This window comes from Pituophis catenifer, unplaced genomic scaffold (genome assembly GCF_029215685.1).
Source record: "Pituophis catenifer annectens isolate HBS135680 unplaced genomic scaffold, rPitCat1.0.hap2 SCAF_1, whole genome shotgun sequence".
Taxonomy (NCBI): domain Eukaryota; kingdom Metazoa; phylum Chordata; class Lepidosauria; order Squamata; family Colubridae; genus Pituophis; species Pituophis catenifer.
The window spans coordinates 171940182-171966457 of NW_027256881.1; the positions used below are offsets into that span (position 1 = coordinate 171940182).

The window sequence follows — 26276 nt, forward strand, 5'->3', positions numbered from 1 at the left end:
AAGATAAAACCAAGATTTTGACTAAAAATATGTTAAAAAAACAAAAAGAAGAGTTGACGGAAGTATCAAGGATGCAGGTCACGAACAAGGTTAAGTACTTGGGGATACATTTGACAGCAAGATGCAGTACACTTAAGGAGAATAATTATAATAAGCTTAAACAACAGATAGTGACAGATTTGGCAAAATGGGAGAATTTGCAACTATCATTGATAGGGAGGATATCAACTATAAAAATGAATATATTGCCTAGAATTTTATATTTGTTCCAGACAATTCCAATTAAGTTGGGGAAAGAATATTTTGAAGATCTAAATAAAATTGTGTTAAAATATATTTGGCAGGGTAAAAAGGCGAGGATTAAATTAAAATTGTTGCAAGATGTTAGATCAAGAGGAGGCTTTGGCCTGCTGGATTGGGAACTATATTACCAAGCATGTAATTTGATGTGGATTAAAGAATGGCTAATGTTAAGAAATATTAGATTGTTGACTTTAGAAGGTCATGACTTGTTGTTGGGCTGGCACGCTTTTTATGGTATAAAAGTATAAAAATACAGGGTTATTTCAGAAGACATATTATAAGAGAATCTTTGTTATTAAATTGGGAGAAGATCAAAAAATACCATTACTTAAAAATTTCAGTCTGGTTATCTTCTATTGAAGCATTCTCACCCTCAATAACATTTAGAAAGGAACAAATTGTTAGATATGGTGAATTATTGAATGAAAAGGGTGAACTTAAATCGAAGTAGGAATTAGAAGAACAAGTGATAGAAATGGATTGGTTTTCATATATGCAAATACAGTCTAGATATGATGAAGATTCTAAGAATGAGGGTTTTTACAGTAATTTGACAAATTTAGATAAAATTTTAACAGGTTCTGATGACTATGTTATCAAAAAATTATATGGTTATCTATTAGAAGTTAAACTGGAAGAAGAACAAGTTAAAGAAACAATGATTGCATGGGAGAAAAATTTTGGTCATGGGATTGATTTAGAGAAATGGCAGAAATTGTGGTTGCAGAATTATAAAATGACAATGTCAACAGCATATAAGGAGAATTTGTATAAGATGTTTTACATCTACCCCCGGCGAGAATAGCCAGAATGTACAAGAACAAATCGGAGAAGTGATGGAAGTGTCATCAGACTCCGGGTTCATACTACCATATGATTATGATTATGATTATGATTATGATTATGATTATGATTATGATTATGATTGATTATGATTATTTATTGAATTTGTATACCGCCCTACTCCCGAAGGACTCAGGGTGGTGAACAGCCAAATAAAATACATATAATACAAATGTTAAAAAACCATTAAAATACAATTAAGTAATTGGCCCAGAAAATGAAATTTAAAACACCCCAAATTCATAAGACAAATTTTAAATTTTAAATTTTAAAAATTTTAAAAAACAGTTTAAAAGAGAGGTTAGGCCAGGCTGGCTTGCTGGAAAAGAAATGTTTTGATGGCATGGCGGAAAGCGCGCAGGTCCGGGATCCTCGGTATCTCTGGGGGGGAGCTCATTCCAGATGGCGGGTGCCCCCACAAAGAAGGCTCTCCCCCTTGGGACCACCAGTCAACACTGTTTGGCCAACGGCACTCTGAGGAGCCCCTCTCTGTGGAAGCATACTGGTCGGTGAGAGGCTACTGGTGGCAGAAGGCGGTCTCGTAGATACCCTGGTCATGGAGCGCTCTAAAGGTGGTAACCAAAACCTTGAAGTGCACACGGAAGACCACCGGGAGCCAGTCCAGCTTGCGCAGGAAGGGGGTCACATGGGAGTGCCCCGTCATTCCATAACCACCCACATGGCCGCATTCTGGACCAGCTGGAGCCTCCGGGTGCTCCTCAAGGGGAGCCCCATGTAGAGAGCATTGCAGTAGTCCAGGCGGGAAGTGACGAGGGCATGAGTGACCGTATTTAACGAGTCCTGATCCAGAAAGGGACCTGAGGTTACTCTTCAAAGTATACACTAATCACAGCTCTTTATATTCCATAAGTAGTCAGTTATATTTACATAGTTATCCAAGCCTCTTTAAGTCACTTTATAGATTCAGTCATATATGAAATGATGTATCTGGATCCGTTCCAGTTGGGCTTCAGGCCCGGGTACAGCACGGAAACGGCATTGGTCACGTTGGTAGATGATCTCTGGAGGGCTCAGGACAGGGGGTGCTCCTCTGTCCTGGTCCTGTTAGACCTCTCAGCGGCTTTTGATACCATCAACATCATGGTATCATGCTGCTGATCTGTCCCCGTCCCCACACACACACAACACAGCCAGCCGAGGGTTAAGGAAACACTTTGGAACGCACCCAGTTCTTATCTCCCTCTTGGCAGCGATAGACACACCGTCTGCCAAGGGACTTTATTTTCACAAACAGACAGATAAGATACGAACGTTCAAGAAAGTCCAAACAGAAATAATATTCCTCCCAGCAGTTCCGGACGAGGCTTTAGTGACTGTCCAAGGTTTACTTTGTTCGTCACAAGGATCCTTTGACCACTACCCTCTATTATATAGTCTCTGGGGTGTGGTCCAGTGACTCAGTTCTAATCCCTAGCACGCCTCCTAAGCTGCTGCAAACGTTTATCACGCCTTCGGAGGCGTGCGTCCAGGAATGATGTTTCATTATCACTTTGATTCGAATCAGCTGTCTCCTCTCCCTCGACCGGCACTTGAGACAATGCCAGAGGGGAGGGGCCTGGAGAGGGAGGCCTGGCTGACTCCTCTTCTTCATGCTCGGAGCTTTCTTCCTCCGATGGGACAGGCTCAGAGGGCGGGGCCACAACAGCTGCACCGGTTGGAAGAGTTAGGGGTGGGGGGCACTGTACTACGGTGGTTCTCCTCCTTTCTCTCTGACCGGTTGCAGTCTGTGTTGGCAGGGGGGCAGAGCTCGACCCCAAGGCCCCTCATATGTGGGGTGCCACAAGGGTCGGTCCTCTCGCCCCTTTTGTTCAACATTTATGTAAAGCCGCTGGGCGAGATCATTCGTGGTTTCGGGGTGAAGTACCACCAGTACGCTGATGACACCCAGCTGTACATCTCCACCCCGGACCACCCCAACGATGCCCTTGAAGTGATGTCCCGGTGTCTGGAGGCCATGCGGATCTGGATGGGAGGAACAGGCTCAGGCTCAACCCATCCAAGACCAAGTGGCTGTAGTTTCTGACGTCCCGATATAGTCAGTTGATGCTTCGCTGACTATTGGGGGCGAATCTCTGGTCCCCACGGAGAGGGCTCGCAACTTGGGCGTCCACCTGGATTCACGGCTGTCTTTAGAAGAGCACTTGACGGCCGTGACCGGGAGGATCTTTCATCAGGTTCGCCTGATTCGCCAGTTGCGTCCCTTTCTGGATCGGGACTCCCTACACACAGTCACTCATGCCCTCGTCACCTTCCGCCTGGACTATTGTAATGCTCTCTACATGGGGCTCCCCTTGAGGAGCACCCAGAGGCTCCAACTGGCACAGAATGTGGCCGCGCGGGTGGTTATGGGAGCAACATGGTGCTCCCGTGTGACACCTCTCCTGCGCGAGCTGCACTGGCTCCTGGTGGTCTTCCGGGTGCGCTTCAAGGTTTTGGTTACCACCTTTAGAGCGCTCCATGGCTTAGGACCTGGTTATTTACGGGACCGCCTACTACCACAAACAGCGTCCCACCGGCCGGTACACTCTCATAGAGAGGGGCTCCTCCAGGTGCCATCAGCCGAACAATGTCAACTGGCGGCCCCCAGGGGGAGAGCCTTCTCTGTGGGGGCACCTACTATCTGGAACGAGCTCCCCCCGGAGATATGGAGGATCCCAGATCTGCGCACTTTCCGCTGTGCTCTTAAGACCCTCCTATTCCAGCAGGCCAGCCTGGCCTAATTTTCTCCCCTTTCTTTTAAATTTTTTAAACTGAAATTTTAATTTGTTTTTAAATTATTGGGAATTTTAATTGTCTCGGGCAAAATTATTTAATTTGATTTTAATTATGTTTTTTAACTTTTGTATTTATGTGTTTTATTCTGTGCCTGTTCACCACCCTGAGTCCTTCGGAAGTAGGGCGGTATACAAATCTAATAAATGAAAAATGAAATGAAAATATAATTTAACATTCAGGGATCACTTTAATTAAGTGTCTTCCTTGTTCTCACATTTAAATCTCCAGTGGTCATAGGGTAGATGTATATAGTCCAGTAAATATTTTCACAGTCCTTTAAATGGGTATTCCCAGGCTTGTATATTTTCCTTTCACCAGCAGGTGGCACTCTCAGGTTAATTTTCAATATTGTTACTAAACATCTGGTTTTAATTATTTTAAATTGTAATTCAATGATAGAAGCAGTGTTAATTTTTTAAATCCGTAATTCCAGCATTTTAAATTGCCTTCCCAATGTCACGTCTTCCCAATTTGAGAGTCCAATTTCCTATGTTTTTGAAGAATTTTTCTCTCTCTTTAATCCTTTCCTTCCAGTCTGGTAGTTTTCTCAAAGTGTTTGATCGCCGCTTTAACAGATAGTTCTGAGTAAATCCTTTTGGGGTTAACTTTTGGGTAAAAAAAAATATCCTGTCACCCAGTTCCACACTGGGGTGAGGGGGGGGGGGCTAAAGTTCATCCAGATAAAGTTTTTACCATCAGTACTGTGGGTGGGAGGGGTAGATATGGTGGGAGTAGGGGGCCATATCATGTTGTGGGAGTGCGCGCTCGCTGTCTTCGAGTGGTGGCGCGCTCCGGCCCCCAAAGCTCCACTGGTTCTCCAGGTTGCGCAGTTCCTCAGGGCCCTGGCCTTCATCTGATGTTATGCAATGCCAGGTCTGTAGTAAATAAAGCCCCCCTCATTTGTGATCTTGTTCAGGAGGGGGAGCGGACCTGGCAGGTATTACGGAAACCTGGTTGGGCCAAGAGGGGGGGTCCCTCTTGTTGAAATGTGCCCACCAGGTTTCTGCGCATTCCATCGGCCAAGGTTGCAGGGTAGGGGCGGGGGGGGTAGCGGTTATTATTAAAGAAGGTCTGAGACCGAGGGAGGCCACTGTTCCTCAGACGGCCGGCTATGAATCCCTCCTTGTGAAATGGGGTCATGGGGTTCAGATGGGTTTGCTGATCACGTACCTGGCTCCCTGCCATGTGGCAGCAGTCCTGCCCGAGCTACTCAACGTCATCGCCGCGGTGGCGGTTGAGACTCCTAGGCTTATGGTCATGGGGGATTTCAACTTGCCGTCCGTGGGTGAGGCGTCTGAGGTGACTCGGGAGTTCATGGCTTCCATGACAGCCATGGACCTGACCCAGTTAATTCATGGCCCTACCCACATGGGGGGAAACACGCTGGATCTGGTTTTTGTCTCTGGACAGTGGTTGAGTGATCTTGAGATAGGGGATATTGTTACCGAGCCCTTGTCATGGTCAGATCACGCTCTCCTTCGTCTCAACCTTCGAACCGCTGCACCCCGCCGCAGGGAGGCGGAGCCGGTAAGATGGTTCCGCCCCAGGCGCCTGATGGAACCCGATAGGTTCCAGATGGAGCTTGGGCCATTTCCTGAGGCTCTGGCACATGCCTCGGCTGGAGACCTAGTGGCCGCCTGGGATAGGGTGGCCGCTGGAGCTCTGGATCGGGTCGTGCCTTTGCAGCCTCTGACCTGGCGCCGATCTCATTTGGCTCCTTGGTTCACTGAGGAGCTGAGGGAGTTGAAGAGCCGGAAAAGTCGCCTAGAGAGTAGTTGGAGGGTCAGTCTTTCAGAATCGGACCGGACACTGGTAAGATCTCGTATTAGGAATTACCTAGTGGCGATAAAAGCAGCGAAATGTAGCTATTTTGCAGCTCTTATTGCATCATCAGATAACCGCCCGGCCGCCCTGTTTAGGGTGACCCGCTCCCTGCTCCACCAGGAAGCGCGGGAGGACCCCTTGGAGGGTAGAGCCGAGGATTTTGTTCAGTATCTGTATGACAAAATCACTCAGATTTGGGAAGATTTGGACTCTGACTGGGTAGTCTCAGGGGGAGGGACTGGGGCAGGTCTTGAGAATGTTATCTGGGATGAGTTTGAACCTGTGACCCCTGAGGACGTGGACAGGATTCTGGGTAGACTGAACGCGACCACTTGTTTATTGGACCCGTGCCCCTCCTGGTTAGTGCTGGCTTCCTGGGAGGTGACGTAAAGCTGGCTCCAGGGGATTATAAATGCTTCATTGGGTGAGGGTGACTTCCCCGCCGCCTTGAAAGAGGCAGTGGTGAGGCCTCTCCTCAAGAAGCCTTCCCTGGACCCAGCAGTGTTGGCTAATTATCGTCCGGTCTCCAACCTTCGTTTTGTGGCGAAGGTTGTTGAGAGTGTGGTTGCGCGATATATCGACATATAACGACAGATATAACGACATATCTGGATCCATTCCAGTCAGGCTTCGGGCCTGGGTACAGCACGGAAACGGCATTGGTCGCGTTGGTTGATGATCTCTGGAGGGCTCGGGACAGGGGTTGCTCCTCTGTCCTGGTCCTATTAGATCTCTCAGCTGCTTTTGATACCATCGACCATGGTATCATGCTGCACCAGTTGGAAGAGTTAGGGGTGGGGGGCACTGTACTACGGTGGTTCTCCTCCTTTCTCTCTGATCGGTTGCAGTCTGTGTTGGCAGGGGGGCAGAGCTCGACCCGAGGCCCTTCATATGTGGGGTGCCACAAGGGTCGGTCCTCTCGCCCCTTTTATTCAACATTTATGTAAAGCCGCTGGGCGAGATCATCCGTGGTCTTGGGGTGAAGTACCACCAGTACACTGATGATACTCAGTTGTACATCTCCACCCCAGACCACCCCAACGATGCCCTTGAAGTGATGTCCTGGTGTCTGGAGGCCGTGAGGATCTGGATGGGGAGGAACAGGCTCAGGCTCAACCCATCCAAGACCGAGTGGCTGTGGTTTCCGACGTCCTGATATAGTCAGTTGACACCATCGCTGACTATTGGGGGTGAATCACTGGCCCCCACGGAGAGGGCTCGCAACGTGGGCGTCCTCCTGGATTCACAGCTGTCTTTAGAAGAGCACTTGATGGCCGTGACCGGGAGGATTTTTCATCAGGTTCACCTGATTCGCCAGTTGCATCCCTTTCTGGATCGGGACTCCCTACACACAGTCACTCATGCCCTTGTCATCTCCCGCCTGGACTATTGTAATGCTCTCTACATGGGGCTCCCCTTGAGGAGCACCCGGAGGCTCCAACTCGCACAGAGTGCGGCCGCGCAGGTGGTTATGGGAGCAACATGGCACTCCCGTATGACACCTCTCCTGCGCGAGCTGCACTGGCTCCCAGTGGTCTTCCGTGTGCGCTTCAAGGTTTTGGTTACCACCTTTAGAGCGCTCCATTGCTTAGGACCTGGTTATTTATGGGACCGCCTACTACCACAAACAGCCTCCCACCGGCCGGTACGCTGTCATAGAGAGGGGCTCCTCCGGGTGCTGTCAGCCAAGCAGTGTCAACTGGCAGCCCCCAGGGGGAGGGCCTTCTCTGTGGGGGCACCCACTATCTGGAACGAGCTCCCCCCGGAGATACAGAGGATCCCGGATCTGCGCACTTTCCGCCGTGCTCTTAAGACCCTCTTATTCCAGCAAGCCGGCCTGGCCTAATTTTTCTCCCCTTTCTTTTAAATCTTTTAAATTTTTTAAACTGAAATTTTAATTTGTTTTAAATTATTGAGATTTTAATTGTCGTGGGCTAAATTATTTAACTTGGTTTTAAATTGTTTCTAACTTTTGTATTTCTGTATTTTATCCTGTGCCTGTTCACCACCCTGAGTCCTTCAGGAGTAGGGCGGTATACAAATTTAATAAAACATAAACAAAACAAACACACTGTTCACCAAAGTCTGCTCCAGCTCAAAGCTTAGATGGTCATCTTAGGTTGTCTCTTAAGCTGTCTCTTCTCCTCAATGTGGCTGAGAGGGAAAGTAAGCCCCTGGTCAGGCAGGAGAGCTGCAACTTTCTGAGACCTCGCAGAGCATCCCTCTTTGCTTCACTGCTCCTCCAAGGCAGCTTTGGCTCCTTTCTGAGCCCACCAATGGAGAGAACTCGGCACGGAGATGCGGAGAGCCACTTTCTCTGTCTGATCTCGCCGTGACGTCAACCGGAAGTCAGCAGTGAGTGATTTGTGATTACAAAGAGTTAATGGGAATCTCAGCTTTACCCTCATCCAACTTAGAATTAGTCTTCTTTTTCCCCTTCAGTTTTAATACTAACTTCTATTGATAATTTTTCTCAACTTTTCTTTCCCCCATATAGATCTATACTGACAGGTTTGTTTCCTGCTTCATCTGGCACTATATTTGTTTATGGCAAAGATATCAGAACTGACCAAGATTTCATCAGGAAAAATATGGGAATTTGCATGCAGCACAATGTGTTATTTGATTACCTCACCACAAAGGAGCACCTGCTTTTGTATGGCTATATCAAGGTGCCTCACTGGAGCAAAGAAGAGTTACAGGAAGAAATAGACAGGTATGTCATAGTATTTTTAACAGTATAAAAGAGTCTTCCTTTTATGTTTGTTAGATATTTCTCCTTTTCTTTTTGCAAAAATTATGTAATAGTGCAATTATTTAGTAGCATTAACATCACTCTCATGTGGAAAATAAATTTGGGGAGAATGCTTATATACCCCAAAATTCAGTCCTCAGTTATATTTATTTATTTAGATGAAGGAATAGTGGATGTGTTGAAAGGAAGCAAAGACTTATTATATAAGACTTCTTATTTTTTAAGAATCCATAAAGAAAAGAAACCAAAGGCATACGAATAAAATAAAATAAAAGTAAATCTAGTCTACACTAGCCCCATTCACTATGCAATATCTCTCCACAGTTTTCATTTTTGCAAACCATTCTTATTTTTACTATCTCCAGGCACAACTTCATACTGTAAGGACTTGTTCTCCTCTCTCCTCAAGAAAGCAGAACTCTTGAAATAGGCATTATTTGAAAAAGAAACTTTTATTGAGAGAAAGTGATAGCAAGGAAAGCAAGACAGGATCTGAAGTTCCCACTCAGAGCCGTTAGATTAAATGTTGCAGAAAACCCCTCCCCTATGTCCAGTCTGATGTGAGCCAGTCCACAGGTGCAAAGCTGTTGTGAGCTCAAGCTGAGAAGGTGATAAGAAGCTGCTCTCAGGCGCCACTTTGCCCATTCCTTCAGAGCTGAGACAAAACACATGTCCCAGGCAGTTTCCTCCCCCTCCTTTTCCCAAGCAGGTACATCAAAGACGAAAAGAAACAGGAAAGAGGTTGTAAATGAGCATCCAGGGGCCCCTCCCTGCCAGAATGACAGCCTCCCGAAGGGGCTCTTAGGGATCTGACACATACATTCCTTTTTTATCTTTTAATCTAATCTTTCTGTTTTTAAGGACTCATCAATTCTATTGTCTCACAACTTTCTCACAAGTATCACATTCTTTGTTTCCTTTCAACATATTCACTATTCCTTCATATATTTGTTTTGCTGTTCAGATCTCATTCAGTCTTTCTGTATGACCAAAATCAACATATACCTTCTGTACAGATATGTTCTTTTTTTCCTTCAAATCCCATTTATTTGTTTACTTTTTCTACATATTATACAATATCTTTTTCTTAATTTATTTATTTATTTATTTATTTATTTATTTATTTATTTATTTATTTATTTATTTATTTATTCAACTTGTATGCCACCTTTCTCCAAAGACTCAAGGCGGCTTACAATGCATTTAATTATCTTCATTTCTTGCTGCCCATTTGTCTAACCCAGCCTTAACAAATTCTGGTCTTCAGTCTCAGAATTTCCTCATTAGCATGGCCATTGCTGATAATCCAAGAGGTCCATACATCTGAAAGTTCCCAAGGCATGGAAATTCTTCAAGATTGCTTTCATATTTTTTTCTATTTTTCACTCTGCAGATTTGATAAGCAATGCCTTCACCTCCATATTCAAGTCAATAATTAATATAGGAAAGTGATTGTGAATGTTTGCAACCCCCCTTTATCTTTATTCACCTACAATCACATATCATATTCTAAGAAGTGACAACAGAAGTAGAACAGCCTTTTTTTAAAAACAAGGAATATAATTTCAAGCCACTAAAATTCTTGCTCTGTTGACCAAGATCTAGCTTATTGTTAGTTGGGAAACACTTGATGGAAGCTTTACAATGTTCTTATATCATGATGAGTTTGTTAGCATTTGTCCACTGCACAGGTGGGCATTGAAGTCCTTTATTGCTGCCAATTTTTAGTAATGTGTCTTAATGAAATACTTGATAGTACTTGGCTGATTCTCACTCAAAACCAGCAGGGTGATATTTTCCACTTCCATGCATAATATTTTCCACTTCTTCTGTAACTAGGAAGTTTTATGCTGAAATTAAGATTTAAAAAAGGTTGTACTAAACAAAGGAAAGTGCTTGTAGTTTAAGTTTTATTTCAGGAGCTCTGTTTTGCTTTAAAACTCCTTATTTCTCCATGTTATGCTACTCTGTTATGACTGAATCATGTGGTGCCTCATGCAAGCCCCCCCCTCTGATTTTAAAGAATCATAGAATGTTCAGGATGGAAAAAATATTGAAGATCCTCTAGTTCAACCTCCTGCACAGTCCTACAGCATCCTGACAAGTGGCTTTCCAACTTTTGTTCAAACATCTCCAGGGAAGGAGAGTTAAAATCCCACTGTGAACAAGTAAACTATGAATGTAATACCTTCGTTGAATCACTGAACTCTACTATTTCCTGGTGTGCTACCAAAATCCATGTCCTTGTAATTTAAACTAATTGTTTTTTTTTCTAATTTTTTTAAACTAAAAATTTATCATTCTTTTTTCTATTTATTTACAAAATAATGTTCTTTCCGGGTGCTGTTTTGAAGGATTTTGAAGGAAACTGGATTATACAACCATCGTCATAAATTGACAGGCTCTTTATCAGGAGGGATGAAGAGGAAGCTATCTATTTCAATTGCTCTACTGGGAGGTTCAAAAGTTGTAATTTTGGACGAACCAACCACTGGAGTTGATCCCTGTTCTAGGAGAGGCATTTGGGAAATCATATCAAAGAACAGAAAAGGTAATATGGGCAGGTATATTGTTATTCTAGCTTTTCAGGGCAACAACAACTATTACTGTAATATTAACAGAATAACAGATTAAGCATGAATGACTATTACAAATATAATCACAATTATGGAACCACAAACATACATTTAAGAGAAGCTTTCAAACTTTAAGCTTTCTCTTTGATATGAAGAGAGATCTGTGGAGCTGCCCTCCTGCAGAAGGGCAGTCGGAAAAGCCAAGAGCACCTGCAGGCTTTACCTTTTCTTGCTCCATGAGATGCAGATGGCTGGCTGGGCTCTAGCAGGAGAGGCATCATAACAGAAAAGGCTAGCTTTAGCCAAGCATCAGGGCTCTTTATTATGGGGGAAAAGACCACCTACCGCCATAGATGGAGAACCAGCAGCTCATGGCTCTCAATGACTATAAGATTGGATGGCAGTTGAAGCTGATAAATAGACTTGTAGATATATGGTAAAATGTGTGGAGATCTCAAAATGGGATTTCTGATAAACGATCTCCAGCATTACTAAGAAAAGAAAGAAAATTGGATTAAACAGCTTTTGTTATATGCTGAGTGGCTCTTTTCCATGAGAGAAGAAAGAAAACTGCCAGTGGTTATTTCATTCCTCCCATTGGTTTGAAGGAGAGGTACAATCCTTTTCTGGCCTCTGCACCCAATGAGCTCTTGAGTCTGAGCTGATTCTGATTCTGAGCTGAGCTGATTCATTTTTCACTTGGCAATTTTTCTGCTGCCACAAGAATCTGTATGGAAATTGTAGTGTAATTGCCTCTTTTATATGTTTTCAGGCAGAACCATCATCCTTTCTACACATCACTTGGATGAAGCAGAGGTCTTAAGTGACAGGATTGCATTCTTGGAACATGGAGGTCTCAAATGCTGTGGGTCCCCATTCTACCTCAAGGAAACTTATGGTAGTGGATACCACCTGACACTTACTAAAGAAAAGGTTTGGAGCAGTAAATTACTCTCAAGATTTAATAAAGTAGGAAATTCTAATAGTAATCTCAAAACCAAAGTAACCGCTGGTGAAAAAAGTATCTTAATGAAAATGATACTGAAAATGGCTTTAATCAATTTATAGGTTTTAATGACAGACATGATAAAATCTGGAGACAGAGAGTATAATCATTGCTTTTCATGATATTCTGTAAATTTTTGAACAAATATTCCAGTATTGAGGAGCATGTAGAATGTTCTGACATTCTCCTAGCCATCAGTAGATATTGATTTAATAATTTAAGACAGGACTGAACTTGGCTAATATTATTTTAAATACAAGACTATAGATATAGTACAGTAATGATAAATATTGTCAGTTGATGACAATTTAATTACTTATTTTAATTACTTCTATTATTTCAAAAGTTGTTATTGGTCTTTTCAAAATTTGCTTGTAATTTCCAGATAGTTTAGGAAGATTTTTAATCATTATATACTCCTCCATAGTATCTAAAGAGATTTCTTGTTCTTTGTATAAATTGGTATAATAATTCCAAAAAAGTCTTTGAATGTTTTTATTATTCATGTCAATTTTACTCTCTCTTGAAGCTTGGTTATCATCTTCTTTTCTGTCTGTTTTCTTAGTTTGTATGCCAACCACCTCCCTGGTTATTTGCCTGTTCAAAAAAGTGTTGTTTCATATATTTAGGTTTCTTTTCAATATTTGAAACAGTCAACAAAGATATTTGTTGTTGCAATAATTTTAGTTGATTAAGTATGTTACAATCTTCTCGTGAATTCTGGAGTTCCCTTTCCTTCCGTTTAATTTCTTGTAACACATATTGGATTTTTTTCATCAATCTTCCTCTTAATTGCTGTATTGTATTGTATAAAATGGAGGGAAGTAAGCAGCGGGGTACCACAAGGTTCCGTCTTAGGCCCACTACTCTTCAATATCTTCATAAATGACTTAGATGAGGGTATAGAAGGGGAACTTACCAAATTTGCAGATGATACTAAGCTGGCAGGAATAGCTAACACCCTAGAAAATAGGCTCAAGATCCAGATGGATCTTGACAGACTTGAACACGGGGCCTATCTAACAAAATGAAATTCAATGTAGAGAAAAGTAAAGTCCTATACTTAGGCAAGAAAAACCAAAAGTATACATATAGACTGGGTGAAACCAAGCTTAATAGCAGTAACTGTGAGAGGGATCTTGGAGTCTTACTGGACAACCAGGTAAATATGAGCCAGCAGTGTGCAGCAGCAGCCAAAAAAGCCAATGCAATCCTAAATTGCATTAACAGAGGGATACAATCAAGATCAAATGAGGTACTAATACCATTCAATAAAGCCTTAGTAAGACCACACCTGGTGTTATGTATTGAATAGACGGGCACAGGGACAAATCAGGAGCCAGTAGCTAGAGCGGGAAAATTAAGTGTGCATCAGTGGCTGAAGCTGTGGACAGCTCCGGTTTAAAAAGGGCTGCCACGGCTCGCATTGCCATTGCTGTACAGGAGCTGAATAAAGCTGTTGAACTGCCGAACGTGTCCTGTATCCTCTGTCTGCGTCCACTATTCAACACTGGCGACGAAGGTGGGATACACAAAAGGACAATAGGACTAGGCTGCACAGATCCTCCACGTGGCAATCAACAGCCATCGAAACTACAACCGACCAAGACAAGATGTCTTCAATAATTCCACCCACGCCATTTAACCCGGCGGGAGAAGACTGGGAGTCCTATATGGAACGTTCCTGGAAGCCAGGAACCTTTTGAGTCTCTCCGAGCAAAGGAAAAGAGCATTGTTCCTCATGCACTGCGGGGTTGCCATTTTTAAAATGGCAAAAGCCCTAGCATCCCTGGCAGAATTGAGAACTATGACCTGGCTGGTACTACAAGGAATCCTGAGGGCACACTATGCTCCCCAAGCCTCATCCTTCATGAAACAACACGAATTCTACAGGAGAGACCAAAAGGAGGGAGAGTCCATTAGCGAGTTTGTTGTGACCCTGTGCGAGACAGCCACCACCTGCGAATTTTCCAACCTGGATGAAGCAATGAGAGACCAGTTGGTATTGGGACTGAGAGACCTCACCCTACAAAGCCGATTGCTTGCAAAGCCAAGAATAACCTTCCAAGAAGCCATAGAGGAAGCGACTTTGACCGAAGCATCACAAAAGTTCACAGCCGCGATGAAAAAGATGAATAAGAGGCCGCAAGCAAAGGAAGAGTCCTCCGTCCACTATGAGGATGTGGAGACCGAATCCAAGGACGGAGACAAAGATGAAGTACAGCATCTCCGTTCGGAACGGAAAGGGAGACACCAAGGAAAAAAGGAATTTTGGTGTGCTGGATATGACAGAAACCACCCATGGACGGAGTGCAGATTCCGAGATGTGATCTGCCAGCGCTGCAACCAGAAAGGACACATTGCAAGAGCCTGCAGAGCATCACAACCAGTTTCCTGCAGAACCAGACAATCCAGCCCTCCGTCATGAGCCAGAAACTTCCAAACAAGCAACAGGAAACAACCGCTTGGAAGAAACCACTGAAATGAGGACCACAGTTCAGAGAGAGGTGAAACCCACCAGACCATAATAGTCGAGCGCAGGAAAAGCAAAAAAGATGGCAGCAACCGTTTACATCAAAGGGAGACTATGCAAGATGGAGGTCGACTCAGGATCCTACCTTTCCATGGTCTCCTGGACAACCATCAAACAACTAATACCCAGAATCACAGCCGCACTCAAGCCGCAGAGACTCACGCTTAAGGACTACCAAGGAAACCGAATTCCAATAATGGGAATCAGTTATTTCAATATAGAGTTCAAAGACTTCAGAGGACAACAACCCTTAACCATAGTAGACTGGGACAGGCCTAGCCTACTGGGGCTGGAATGGTTCGAGTCTCTGGGGCTGGCAATGACGGGGATCAACCAAGTCAAAGACAACAGCTGGGAAGAAGAACTCCTAAGGGATTTTGCAGACGTCTTTGACGGGAAGCTAGGCAAGTACACGGGGACCCCCATCTCATTTAACCTAGATCCCCAAGTCACCCCTTTCTGAATAAAGCCTAGAAGGGTTCCTTTTGCTCTACGGCTCAAGATTGATGAGCAACTGGATAAATTTGTTGCCCAAAGGATTCTAGAGCTGACAGACCATGCCAAGTGGGAGACACACGAAGCCATATAGGTCATTGCGTTTGTGTGATGACTATAAAAGTACCCTGAATAAGGCTTTACAGCAAAGCGCATATCCCGTGCCAGTCGTGCAACATCTGTTGCATTCCCTGGGTAGTGGGAAAATATTCGCAAAACTCAATTTGGCTCAGGTGTACCAACAGCTGCCAGTTGATGATGCCACAGCAGAAGCCCAAACGATAGTTACACATAGGGGAGCATTCAAATGCAGGCGATTACAGTTTGGGGTAAGCATGGCCCCAGGACTGTTCCAGAGCCTCATGGAGCGCTGGGAATTGAAGAAGTTGTACCCTATTTTGATGATGTCTTAATATCAGCCATTAGCCAGGAACAACTGCAGAAACGACTAAGGGCAGTATTGACCCGATTCCAAGAAGTGAGGTTGAAAGTAAAAAGGGACAAATGCCAGTTAGCAGTGGAAAAGGTTGGATTTTTGGGATACCTGATTGATGATTCCGGAATACAACCCACCATGGGCAAGCTAAAAGCAATTCGAGAAGCCCCAACCCCAACCAATAGAACAGAACTGCAGGCATTCCTGGGGTTACTAAATTTCTACAACATTTTCCTGCCGCAGAAAGCCACGATTGCTGAACCTTTACACCATCTACTGGACAAAAAGACAGACTGGACATGGGGAATAAGGAAGCGAATGCCTTCGAACAAATAAAAAGACTGCTAACATCAGACAGCATCCTAGTACAGTATAGTGAAACATTACCACTGAGACTGACCTGTGACACATCGCTGTTTGGAATAGGGGCAAACTTAAACCATTGCATGCCCAATGGAAGAGAAGCCCCCATTGCTTTCTACTCTTGGACCCTGTCCAAACTGGAAAGAAACTACAGTCAGCTTGACAAAGAAGCACTAGCTGCCATGGCTGGAATCAAAAGATTCCACGAATACCTCTACAGGAGGAAGTTTCAGCTGATAACAGACCATAAACCACTCCTCGGAATCATCATGGGAGATAGACCTACACCCCACGTGTTATCTCTATGAATGCTATGATATGGACAGAATTCCTCGCTGCTTATAATTAACAGCTGCTATACAGACTGGGAAAGATAATTGACCACACAGATGCCCTCAGCAGATGCCTGCTGCCGGAACCGGTGGAAGACCCAGCGCTATCCAGAATCACGTTGCTGATAGAGACTCTCACAAACACACAGATCACAGGCGCAGACATCGCAAGAACAACAGGAAAAGACAGGACCTTGGTGCGGGTTTTGAATTGGGTATGGAAAGGGTGGGCAGAGATGGGAGTGGACGAGGAATTCAAACCGTTCAAGACACGACAGACTGAACTATCGGGACTGAGAGGGTGTTTGTTGTGGGGGGAATAGAGTAATCATTCCAAAAATATTAAGAAATGATATTCTGGAAAAGTTACACGAGGGACACCCAGGGATAGTTAAAATGAAGGAGTTAGCAAGAAGTTATGTCTGGTGGCCAGGAATGGATTTGGAAATAGAGAAATGGGTAGCGACATGCACACCCTGCCAAGAATCTTGCCCAACACCACATACAGCAGCCACACACGATTGGGAAAGCCCTAAGACACCATGGTCCCGCATACTGGCTAGTTTATACTAGTTACATACTAGTTGTCCAGGCAATATATGTGTACTGTAACTTTAATCTGAAAATGTATTATGTGACTTTAATGCTGAGTCATGCTGTAATTAGATAATGACTGGTTGTGAGAGTATTTAAGCAAGGTATTGTAACATGTTCAGTTGCTGCTATGCTATGCTGCCATTGTGTATGAAGATGATGAGATGATGAAGCTGCTATGATAAGCTACCATTGAGAGGAGTTGTTATCTGCTAATCATCGTTGGATGGATGGATCTGCAACCATCGTGGCTTGTGAACCAGAGTGAGTTTGTTATTCTAACCAACTAAAGTTTGTTTGGTAAGAAGAATCTGTAACTACTGGACTGATTTACTGGCAAAGACTTGGACTTTGTTTAAAGACTATGAGACTGTTTTTCTACTATAAAGTAAGCTTTTGATAAACCAGTTTGCATATCTCTTATTCATTGCTCTCAGCAACGTTTCCTTGTGCATTTACTCTGCTGGTTGGTAACACAACACCAATATCCTTAACAACCTACAAGGTCCCTTCCAACTCTGTTAATCTATAAATTGGTCTGTAAGAAAATGTCCTCATATCACAGCCTTTCAAGCATCCCAAACTGTTGTCGAATTGATTCCCTTACGTAAATTATTGTTAAAATAGTCTTAAAGTACCTGTTTACATTCTTTAACAATCTGTGGTCTCTGCAAAATAGATGCATTTAATCTCAATTTAAAAGCCTGAGGGCCAAATTTAAGATGTAAAGTCACTAGATTATGGTCAGAAGAAGTTTTTGGAATAATAATAATAATAATAATAATAATAATAATAATAATAATAATAATTATTTTAGTTGCTTTGTGAAATAGATTTTTTGTAATCCAAATCATATCAATTCTAGAAAGGATTTGTCTCTCTCTGAAAAGAAAATAATGTCTTTTGTTAGTCTATTTTTATACCTCCAAATATCGATCAAACTTATTGGTTAGCTTGAAAAATGTTTGGAGCAGTTTTCCTTGTGTTTCTTTAATTCCTTTATCAGCTGATATGTCCAACTGTGGGGTTACCTACCCCATTGTAATCTCCAATTACACACAAAACTACCCAATTACCGTATTTTCCGGCGTATAAGACGACTGGGCGTATAAGACGACCCCCTACTTTTCCTGTTAAAATATAGGGTTTGGGCTATACTCGCCGTATAAGACTACCCCTCTTCCAACGCACACCAAATAAAAATTAAAAAAACATCAACTGGCTCACCCACAATGTAAAAGCAGCTGTGCTAGACCCAAAATGGCCCCTGAAACAAGCAGGAACCTCACACAGCCCCAAAAAGCCCCAAAAAACAACTTTCACGCTTTACACACACACAACACAACACAACACAACACAACACAACACAACACAACACAACTGGCTCATCCACAATGTAAAAGTAGCTGTGCTAGACCCAAAATGGCCCCTGCAACAAGCAGGAACTTCACACAGCCACAAAAAGCCCAAAAACCCAACTTTCACACTTCACACACACAAAATTCCACATACAGCTTTGTGAGATTTTGTGTGTTTGTGTAGTTAGAGTGAAACACTACAGAAACACACTAAATCTCAGAAAGCTACACAAATATTATTTTATTTTATTTTATTTTTATTTTTATATGAAAGCTAAATTTAAAACTTCCTAAACTTTAAATGGCTAGGTCTAAAAAAGAACTAAAAAAAACCCCAATTAACTATTTTTTTTTAAAGATCCCAAAGGGGAAAAAAACTTACGTACCCAATAGAACAGGGGTCTCCAACCTTGGCAACTTTAAGACTTGTAGACTTCAACTCCCACAATTCCTCAGCCAGCTTTGTTTTGCTGGCTGAGGAATTCTGGGAGTTGAAGTCCACAACTCCCTGCCTGCTTAATTGCTTGCTGATGGAATGGATTCAGGCAAGCGAAGCAAGGCAAGCAGCTAAGGCAGTGGTTCTCAACCTTCCTAATGCCGCGACCCTTTAATACAGTTCCTCATGTTGTGGTGACCCCCAACGATAAAGTTATTCCTAAAACCATCAAAAATATGTGTTTTCCGATGGTCTTAGGCCAGGGGTCCCCAACCTTTTGGACCTCAGGGACCACCAACTTCATATTTTTAAATTTCGCAGACCACTAATACGAATCCAGTGCCCCGCTTGCTGAAGCACCTGGACTCCCAGTACGGGATGGGGTCCTTCAGGCACTCTCCATCCTCTCTGTCTCTCTCTCTCTCTGTCTCCCACTCTTTCTCTCTCATTCTCTCTTTCTCTCTCTCTCATTTTCGCTTTCTCTCTCTCTCCCTCTCTTTCTTTCTCTCCCACTCTTTCTCATTCTCTCTTTCTCTCTCCCCCTCTCTCATTCTCTTTCTCTCTCCCCCTCTCTTTCTCATTCTTTCTTTCCCCCACTCTTTCCCTTTCTCTCCCCTCTTTCTCATTCTTTCTCTCTCTCCCACTCTTTCTCTCTCATTCTCTTTCTCCCCCCTTTCTCTCTCTTTCTCCCACTCTCTTTCTCTCCCCCCACTCTCTCTCATTCTCTCTTTCTCTCTGTCCCCCTTTCTCTCCCCCCCACTTTCTCTTTCTCCCTCCCGCTCTTTCTCTTTCTCTCTCTCCCCCTCTTTCTCTCTCTCCCCACTCTCTCCCTCTCATTCTGATTCTCTCATTCTGATTCTCTTTCATTTTCTCTCCCTCTCTCTCATTCTCTCTCTGATTCTTTGGTTCTCTTTGATTCTGTCTCTTTCTCTGTCTCTCATTCTCTCTCTCTCACTCTCTCTCTCTGATTCTCTCTGTCTCTTTCTCTCATTCTCTTTCATTCTGTCTTTCTCTCTCTTTCATTCTTTGTCTCTTTCTCTCTCTGTCTCATTCTGATTCTCTCTTTCTCTCTCATTCTCTCTCTCTCTCATCTCATGGGCCAGCCAGTGTCTTGGGGCTGAGAGGAAGTCAAGCATCTCCCTGAGAGACTGAGGGCCGGAAGAAGTGTGGGAGCGAAGCACTACTTGAACTTGTGCGGCATGAGCATTCGCCTTGGTATATTTGCGCCAGCTGATGGCCAAGGCAGCCCTCATCTGTCTGCTGAAAGTGCAGCATCAGGATTCTGCCTTGCTATATTTGCGGCGCAAGGCAGCCTTTGTTTCCTGCTGCTTGGGACTCAGAGCGGTAAATAGCGTCTGATCCGGAGAGCAGCTGGATTTTGCTCTCTAATCTGGATGCCAGATCGGCCCCCTGCAAACTCTCGTCTCTCGAGGAGCGCTCCCTGAAGCGGGGCTGGAAACTTTGGTTGGACTGCTTGAGAGAGGAGAGCTTGCAGGGGGGCGATCTGGTGTCTGCAACGGAGAGCGGCATCCGGCTTTTTCTCTCCGCTGTAAGAGCGCTGTAAGAGCGGCAGCCCTCATCTCCTAATGCTTGGGACTGCAAAATCCAGCTGCTCCCCGGACCAGTCACCATTTACCGCTCCGAGTCCCAAACATTAGGAGATGAGGGCTGCCGCTCTTACAGCGCTCTTATAGCGGAGAGAAAAAGCTGGATGCCGCTCTCCATTGCAGACACCAGATCGCCCCCCTGCAAGCTCTCCTCTCTCAAGCAGTCCAACCAAAGTTTCCAGCCCCGCTTCAGGGAGCGCTCCTTGAGAGACGAGAGTTTGCAGGGGGCCGATTTGGCAGCCGGATTAGAGAGCAAAATCCAGCAACTCTCCGGATCAGACGCCATTTACCACTCTGAGTCCCAGGCAGCAGGAAACAAAGGCTGCCTTGCGCCACTCCTGACACAAATATACCAAGGCGGAATGCTGCTGCCGTACAAATGAAAGTAGTGCTTCACTCCCACAGCTTCCAGCCATCGCAAACACCACTTCTTCCCGCTTCTGCCGCCCCCTCCCCCACCGCCACAACAGCACCATTCATTCCGGATGGCGAGGGCTGCGCTCGTTTTTCTGTATTGCACCACCATCAAAACCCCTGTGAAAGGGTTGTTTGACCCCCCAACCACTGAGCTAAGGTAAGCAAGCCAGGAAAATGCGCTGCGCACTCCCACCCTTTGCCTGCGAGCCCGGACGCTGATCCGGACGGCTGCAGAACGAACTGGGCACTGGCTGTCATGTCTTTTCTGCTGTGCGGGGTTCGGCACCTGGGCTCCCGGGGTTTAAGCCTCTGGGCCAGCCCGTGCTGCTCCAGGATGTTCGCTTCGGGCTCCTTGGAATTGCTGCTGGGCGCTTCTTCCCGTTGGGGCGATGGTGGGTGGCTGCGAGCCTGGAAGAGGTGGTGAAATGCAGAGCAATACCTCGTGGGGAAGGAGTCCGCCGTGGCTCCCGCAGTCCACTCACCATCGCCCCAACGGGAAGAAGCGCCCAGCAGCAATTCCAAGGAGCCCGAAGCGAACATCCTGGAGCAGCACGGGCCCGGCCCAAAGGCTTAAACCCCAGGAGCCCAGGTGCCGAACCCTGCACAGCAGAAAAGACATGACAGCCGGTGCCCAGTTCTTTCTGCAGCCGTCCGGATCGGCGCCAAGCCAGGAAAGTGCGCTGCGCACTCCCTCCCTTCGCCTGCGAGCCCGGGCGCCGATCCGCTTGGACTGCGGGAGCCACGGCGGTGCTGGCCGGGCTGGGTCTGGTGCGGTGGGCGGAGATGAAGGAGCAGCCTCGGCGGTAGCAGCAGCAGCAATTACAACGGGAAAAGCTGTGGGGAAAGGAGGACGAGGAAGATCTGGCAAGGCGGTGCGAGCACTTCATGGCTCCTCCGGTGAGCGGATTGCGAGAGCTGCGCGACTGGGGCGGAGACATGCGAAGTCGCATGGGGCTTCTCATAATGGAGACGCAGAGCCAGGTGTGCAAGGCGCTGGCCCAGGTCGACCGCGGCGCCGCTTTCACCGTGGACTGCTGGGAAAGGAAGGAAGGTGATCCGAATTCCGGGGTAGAGTGGGGACGCGTTCCTTTCTCGTGGGCCCCGCACTGCCTGGCACCTCTTGTAGGTTGGAACTAATTCGGAGTACAGCTTCCCCTCAATGTTGCCGGCGCTCCCAAAGTGTCATCGGTCAGCGCCAGCAACTCAGATTCGGGTACCCGGCGTATAAGACGACCCCCGACTTTTGAGATGATTTTCCTGGGTTAAAAAGTCGTCTTATACGCCGGAAAATACGGTAGTTTTTTTTCTTTGAACTAACAAAAATAAATCCCAGACCCACAGTGTTATTTGTTAAATACTTTTTGTCAGTCTCTTTAATATGAGTTTCTTGAAAACATATTATATCATGGTTCACTTTTTTCAAATAATGAAATAACTTATTTTTCTCTTTTATGGGGAATCTACCCCATTAACATTCCATGTCAGAATCTTGCAATCCATCTGTTATGAAGAGGAAGTTCCAGGGATTCCAGCTGAGGTTCCCATCTCCACAGCCTGTCCTTGATAAGCACCAGACTTTTTTTTATCTTTTTGTTTCCAATCTTTATCTTTTGAAAAATAGTGTAGTTCTGATCCATATTTTTCCAAAAAGTCTTGTGCTGAGTTTAGTCTATACCATTTCTAAAGGTAAAGATAATCTCTTCCACCTTATCTCAGAGAAAGGGAATATTATTTTGTTTCAGAAAATCTGTCAGAGAAAATATTCTTTGTGCTTCCTTAATATTGTAATTGAAGTTTCTCTGAATATTTGCACCTCTTTTCCAGAAATGTTAAATCTCTGATGGTAATGTTTCTGAATTACTTGCTCTTTAATAGATTTTCTTATAAATTCTGGCTGCATATGAATTTATTCTGTAAATTTTGTCTATTTCTTTAGAGAAGTCTACTTTCTCAACATTAAACCATTTAGTCATTTCTATTACAATTACATCATTTAAGTTGCAAATTTGTTCAGAAATTCTCAAAAAATTTCCTTCTGTTTTAAATCCAATAATAATAAATTTTGGTTAAGAAGATATAACCTTGTATTTATATAATCTGTATAGTTTTTAACATCTCCTTTAGTTTATTTTAACTCTGATACTAATAATTCAAAAATGTTATCGGATTTTTCATTCATCTTTTTTATTGTGTCATGTAACATAGAAAACCTTTTCTCAAAAACTTCCCTAAGAAGTTTGGTGTTAGATCTGTTTCTTTTGAATAGTTTGTATCATTGCATCAATACACTCCAGTCATGAGTTTCATTCCACCAAGTTTCAGTAATGGCAACTATATCATATCTGCCTTCATGTACTAATACTTCAAGTTCACCCTGTTTGTTTCCTAAACTTTGAGCGTTAGTGTATAGGCATCTAAGTCCTTTATGGGTCTTGGGCAGGGGTGAAATCTACTTACCTTCCCTACCAGTTTGGAAGTGCACGTGCCTCATGCACGTGTGCACGTCACGTGCATGTGCAGACCCTCTGCGCATGTGCAAACCCTTCTGCGCATGCACAGAGGGTAAAAAACCAAGAAGTAACAACGACCGGGTGGATGGGCAGAGCCTCGCACTGCCGTCGCTACCAGTTTGGCTAAACTGCTCCAAACCGGTAGCATTTCACCCCTGGTCTTGGGTATGTTTCTTATATCTCCTCCTTTGTAACTTCCCGTCACTCGCTACTTCATTATGGTTTTTTCTTTCTTCTTTCTCTTTACTCCCTACCTCTTTATATGATTGGTTATCCAGTGGTTTTTGCTTGGAATTAGGTTCTAAAGGTTGTGAGAATTGCCCCCTCCCCCCTCAATTTTAGTTTCAAGCCCTTTTGATAAGATGAGCCAGTTGTTTTGCAAATATATTCTTTCCAGTTCCTGTGGGGTCAGTCCAGTGGTGCTATTCAGCCGGTTCTATCCGGTTTGGGTGAACTGGTAGCAGCAGCTGCGGGAGGCTCTGCCCACCTGCCCAGATGTCATCATGTCCCGGTTTTTTATGGTCTGCAAATGTGCAGAAGGGAGCGTGCACTTCTATTTGCGAACCGGTAGAGAAGGTAAGTGAATACTGGTCCAGTCCATCCCTTGCCAGTAGCCTTTCATGTAGGTAATGCAGACCATGGTCTATGAAGCTGAAGTTCTGTTGACAACACTAATTTTTAAGCCAGTGGTTCATTTTTAAAATCCTTTGTGCACTCATTGGGTGCTGGCTTTTTGTTGGAAGTATAGAGGAAAACCCCACTTGTGCATCCAATTCGTTAACTTTTCCCCTAGCTGTTTGTAATCTCGTTATTGTTTTTAGATTCATTGTTGTGTCATTGGTCACCACATGTAAGAGAAGAAAGGGATAGTAATCTGTGGGGTTACTACTATATGGGATTAGTAAGGTATTCAGTTATATCTTTGATTTTTGCTCTAGGGAGACTATATACCTCCCTAGATTGACTGCCTGGTCTACAGACTATCATTTCTGTTCCCCTAAGAATTGAATCTCCTAACACCAATATTCGCCTTTCTTTCCTTAGGGAAGTCTGGGATACTTTTCTTCCTGTTGCAGGAATGCTGGGTTGTGCCTCTTTTTTAGAAACTATTAATGAATATTCTGCTGTGGGTGTCTGTGTATTTTCTTCCAGGGGGAGGCTATGAAAGTGATTGTTCAGTTCCAGAGGAGCTTCATTGGAGTGGGCTACGGTAGATAGTAAGGGCTTTGTTCGTGGTTGTTTTCTTCAAAAAGTGACATGTTTCCATCAATCTTCCTCTTTAGGTTCATAGGGTTGTTTTTTACAGAAGCTGTTTGTTCCCTAGTGTGTTCAATTTGGGTGAATCGGTTTTCTTCTTTGTGTTCATATATGGAGTCATTTTTAAAAAAAGCTGTTTGCTCCCTATTGGGTTTTAGTTTGGTGTAGTCTTCTTGTTTAGGTTAGGATTTCTTGTTTGTTCATTACGTTTCAAAATGGCTAGAGTTGACTCTAGACCTTTTATTTTTTTTTCTAGTAATTCATATAGTTTACATTTGATAGATACATAGTTTGGGTCTTCTGTGGGCATAAGCTTAAAGATGCGACACATTTTGCAAATCACTATTGTGTCAGTCTCTATTTCCAAGACTTGTTTGTTTGTTTGTTAAAAAATTAAACATTTGTAAAAATTAAATATTTTCTCTGTTGAGAAGTGTCAGTTTACAATAGTTTTGGCCTTTTGTTCTGTGTTAAAAAATTCATCAGTATCTTCCCTGTTTTGAAGTGTCTGTCTCTTTTTCCTTAATTTATTATTTTTCCCCTCTTAGATTGTTAAGGATTTAAAAATTTCTAAAGAATTAAAATAAGTAAACTGTTTTTTAAAAAAATTAATTGAAAATGAAATTGAAAATTGAAACAAATTGAAAAAATTGAAAACAGATTTTTTTTATAAAATTGAAAAAGATTTAAAAATTGAAAAAAGAATTTAAAATTAAAAATGATATTTAAGAGTTGAAAGATAAAAAATCGAGGGGAATTAAAAATTGAAAAAAGAAACTGATTTTTTTAAAAAAATTAAAAATTCAGAGATTTAAATATTTAAGAATTTACAAAAGTTCTTGGTCCTTTATGAAGTAATAAACACTTCTTTTTGTTAGAATTCTCAGGCTGTTTTCAAGGAGGAACTTTGCTCTTAACCCTCTACTCCCTGCCTTGAAAGTTTATCCTTTTCCTCTCTGTCCACAATGATTTTGTACTTATTATTTTCTTCCCTGCCTTTTCGCCCTTCAATTGCCTGGTCACTGCTGGGGTTTCAGATACGATGTGTTGATCTGGGTGCTCTGCTCCACTTAGCCACTGCTCAGTTGGTCCACTGTGCTGCTCTCAGCTGTTGCTGGTCTGCCATGATGCTCTCAGCTGCTGCTGTGGACACTCCACTCTTCTGCCACTTACATAGTTCTGCACCGCTGCTGCTCAAGATCTGCTGTGTGCTCCCAGTTGCTGGTCTGCTGCCATTTCACTGCTGTTTCACTGCTGCTCACCTCTGCCTACCTGCCAGGCTTGGTCACTGGACTGCCTCTCTGCCTCTCAGCTGTGTCGCCTCTTTGCCTCTCAGCTGGGCTGCTCTTCATCTCTCAGCTGAGCCACCTCTCCGCTGGCCTCTCAGTTGGGTTTCTGGGTTGCCTCTTAATTGGGCCATTGGGCCACCTTGTTAAAAGGATTTTAAAAATTTAAAAAATTCTACAAGTTTATTTTCAAAATTCCCAAAATTTATAATATTTTTTTAAAAAAGAAAATTTAAGCTGAAGTTTCTATTCTTAAAAGTTAGTCTTCTAGAATAACAGAGTAAGAGACAACTGCACTTAATTCATTAGACAGAGGGGGGGAAAGATCACTCATGCAAACAGTACCTAACAATACCTAATTCATTTTGCAATTATGTCTATATAAGTATGTTCTGTTAATGGTAAAATGGCAGTACATATTGAAGAAAAACGGTTCACTTTATATAAAGAATATTTTCTCAATGGGATGCTGTGCTGTGTTTTGTCATAGTAGAACAAAGGAAAATGCAGACAGACCACGCACACAGCAGAACTCACCAGAATAAACAT

The 26276-nt window shown here is 43.7% G+C and overlaps 1 protein-coding gene across 1 annotated transcript in view; it reads left to right on the forward strand.

Moving 5' to 3' along the window:
• Positions 1–26276, forward strand: part of ABCA12 (ATP binding cassette subfamily A member 12) — a 326573-nt gene that overhangs the window by 194648 nt on the left and 105649 nt on the right. Inside the window, exons 30-32 of the mRNA XM_070956774.1 lie at positions 8264–8482; positions 10876–11072; positions 11870–12030. Of these exons, the coding sequence (XP_070812875.1) occupies positions 8264–8482; positions 10876–11072; positions 11870–12030 (577 nt within the window). The remainder of the gene's footprint in view (positions 1–8263; positions 8483–10875; positions 11073–11869; positions 12031–26276) is intronic.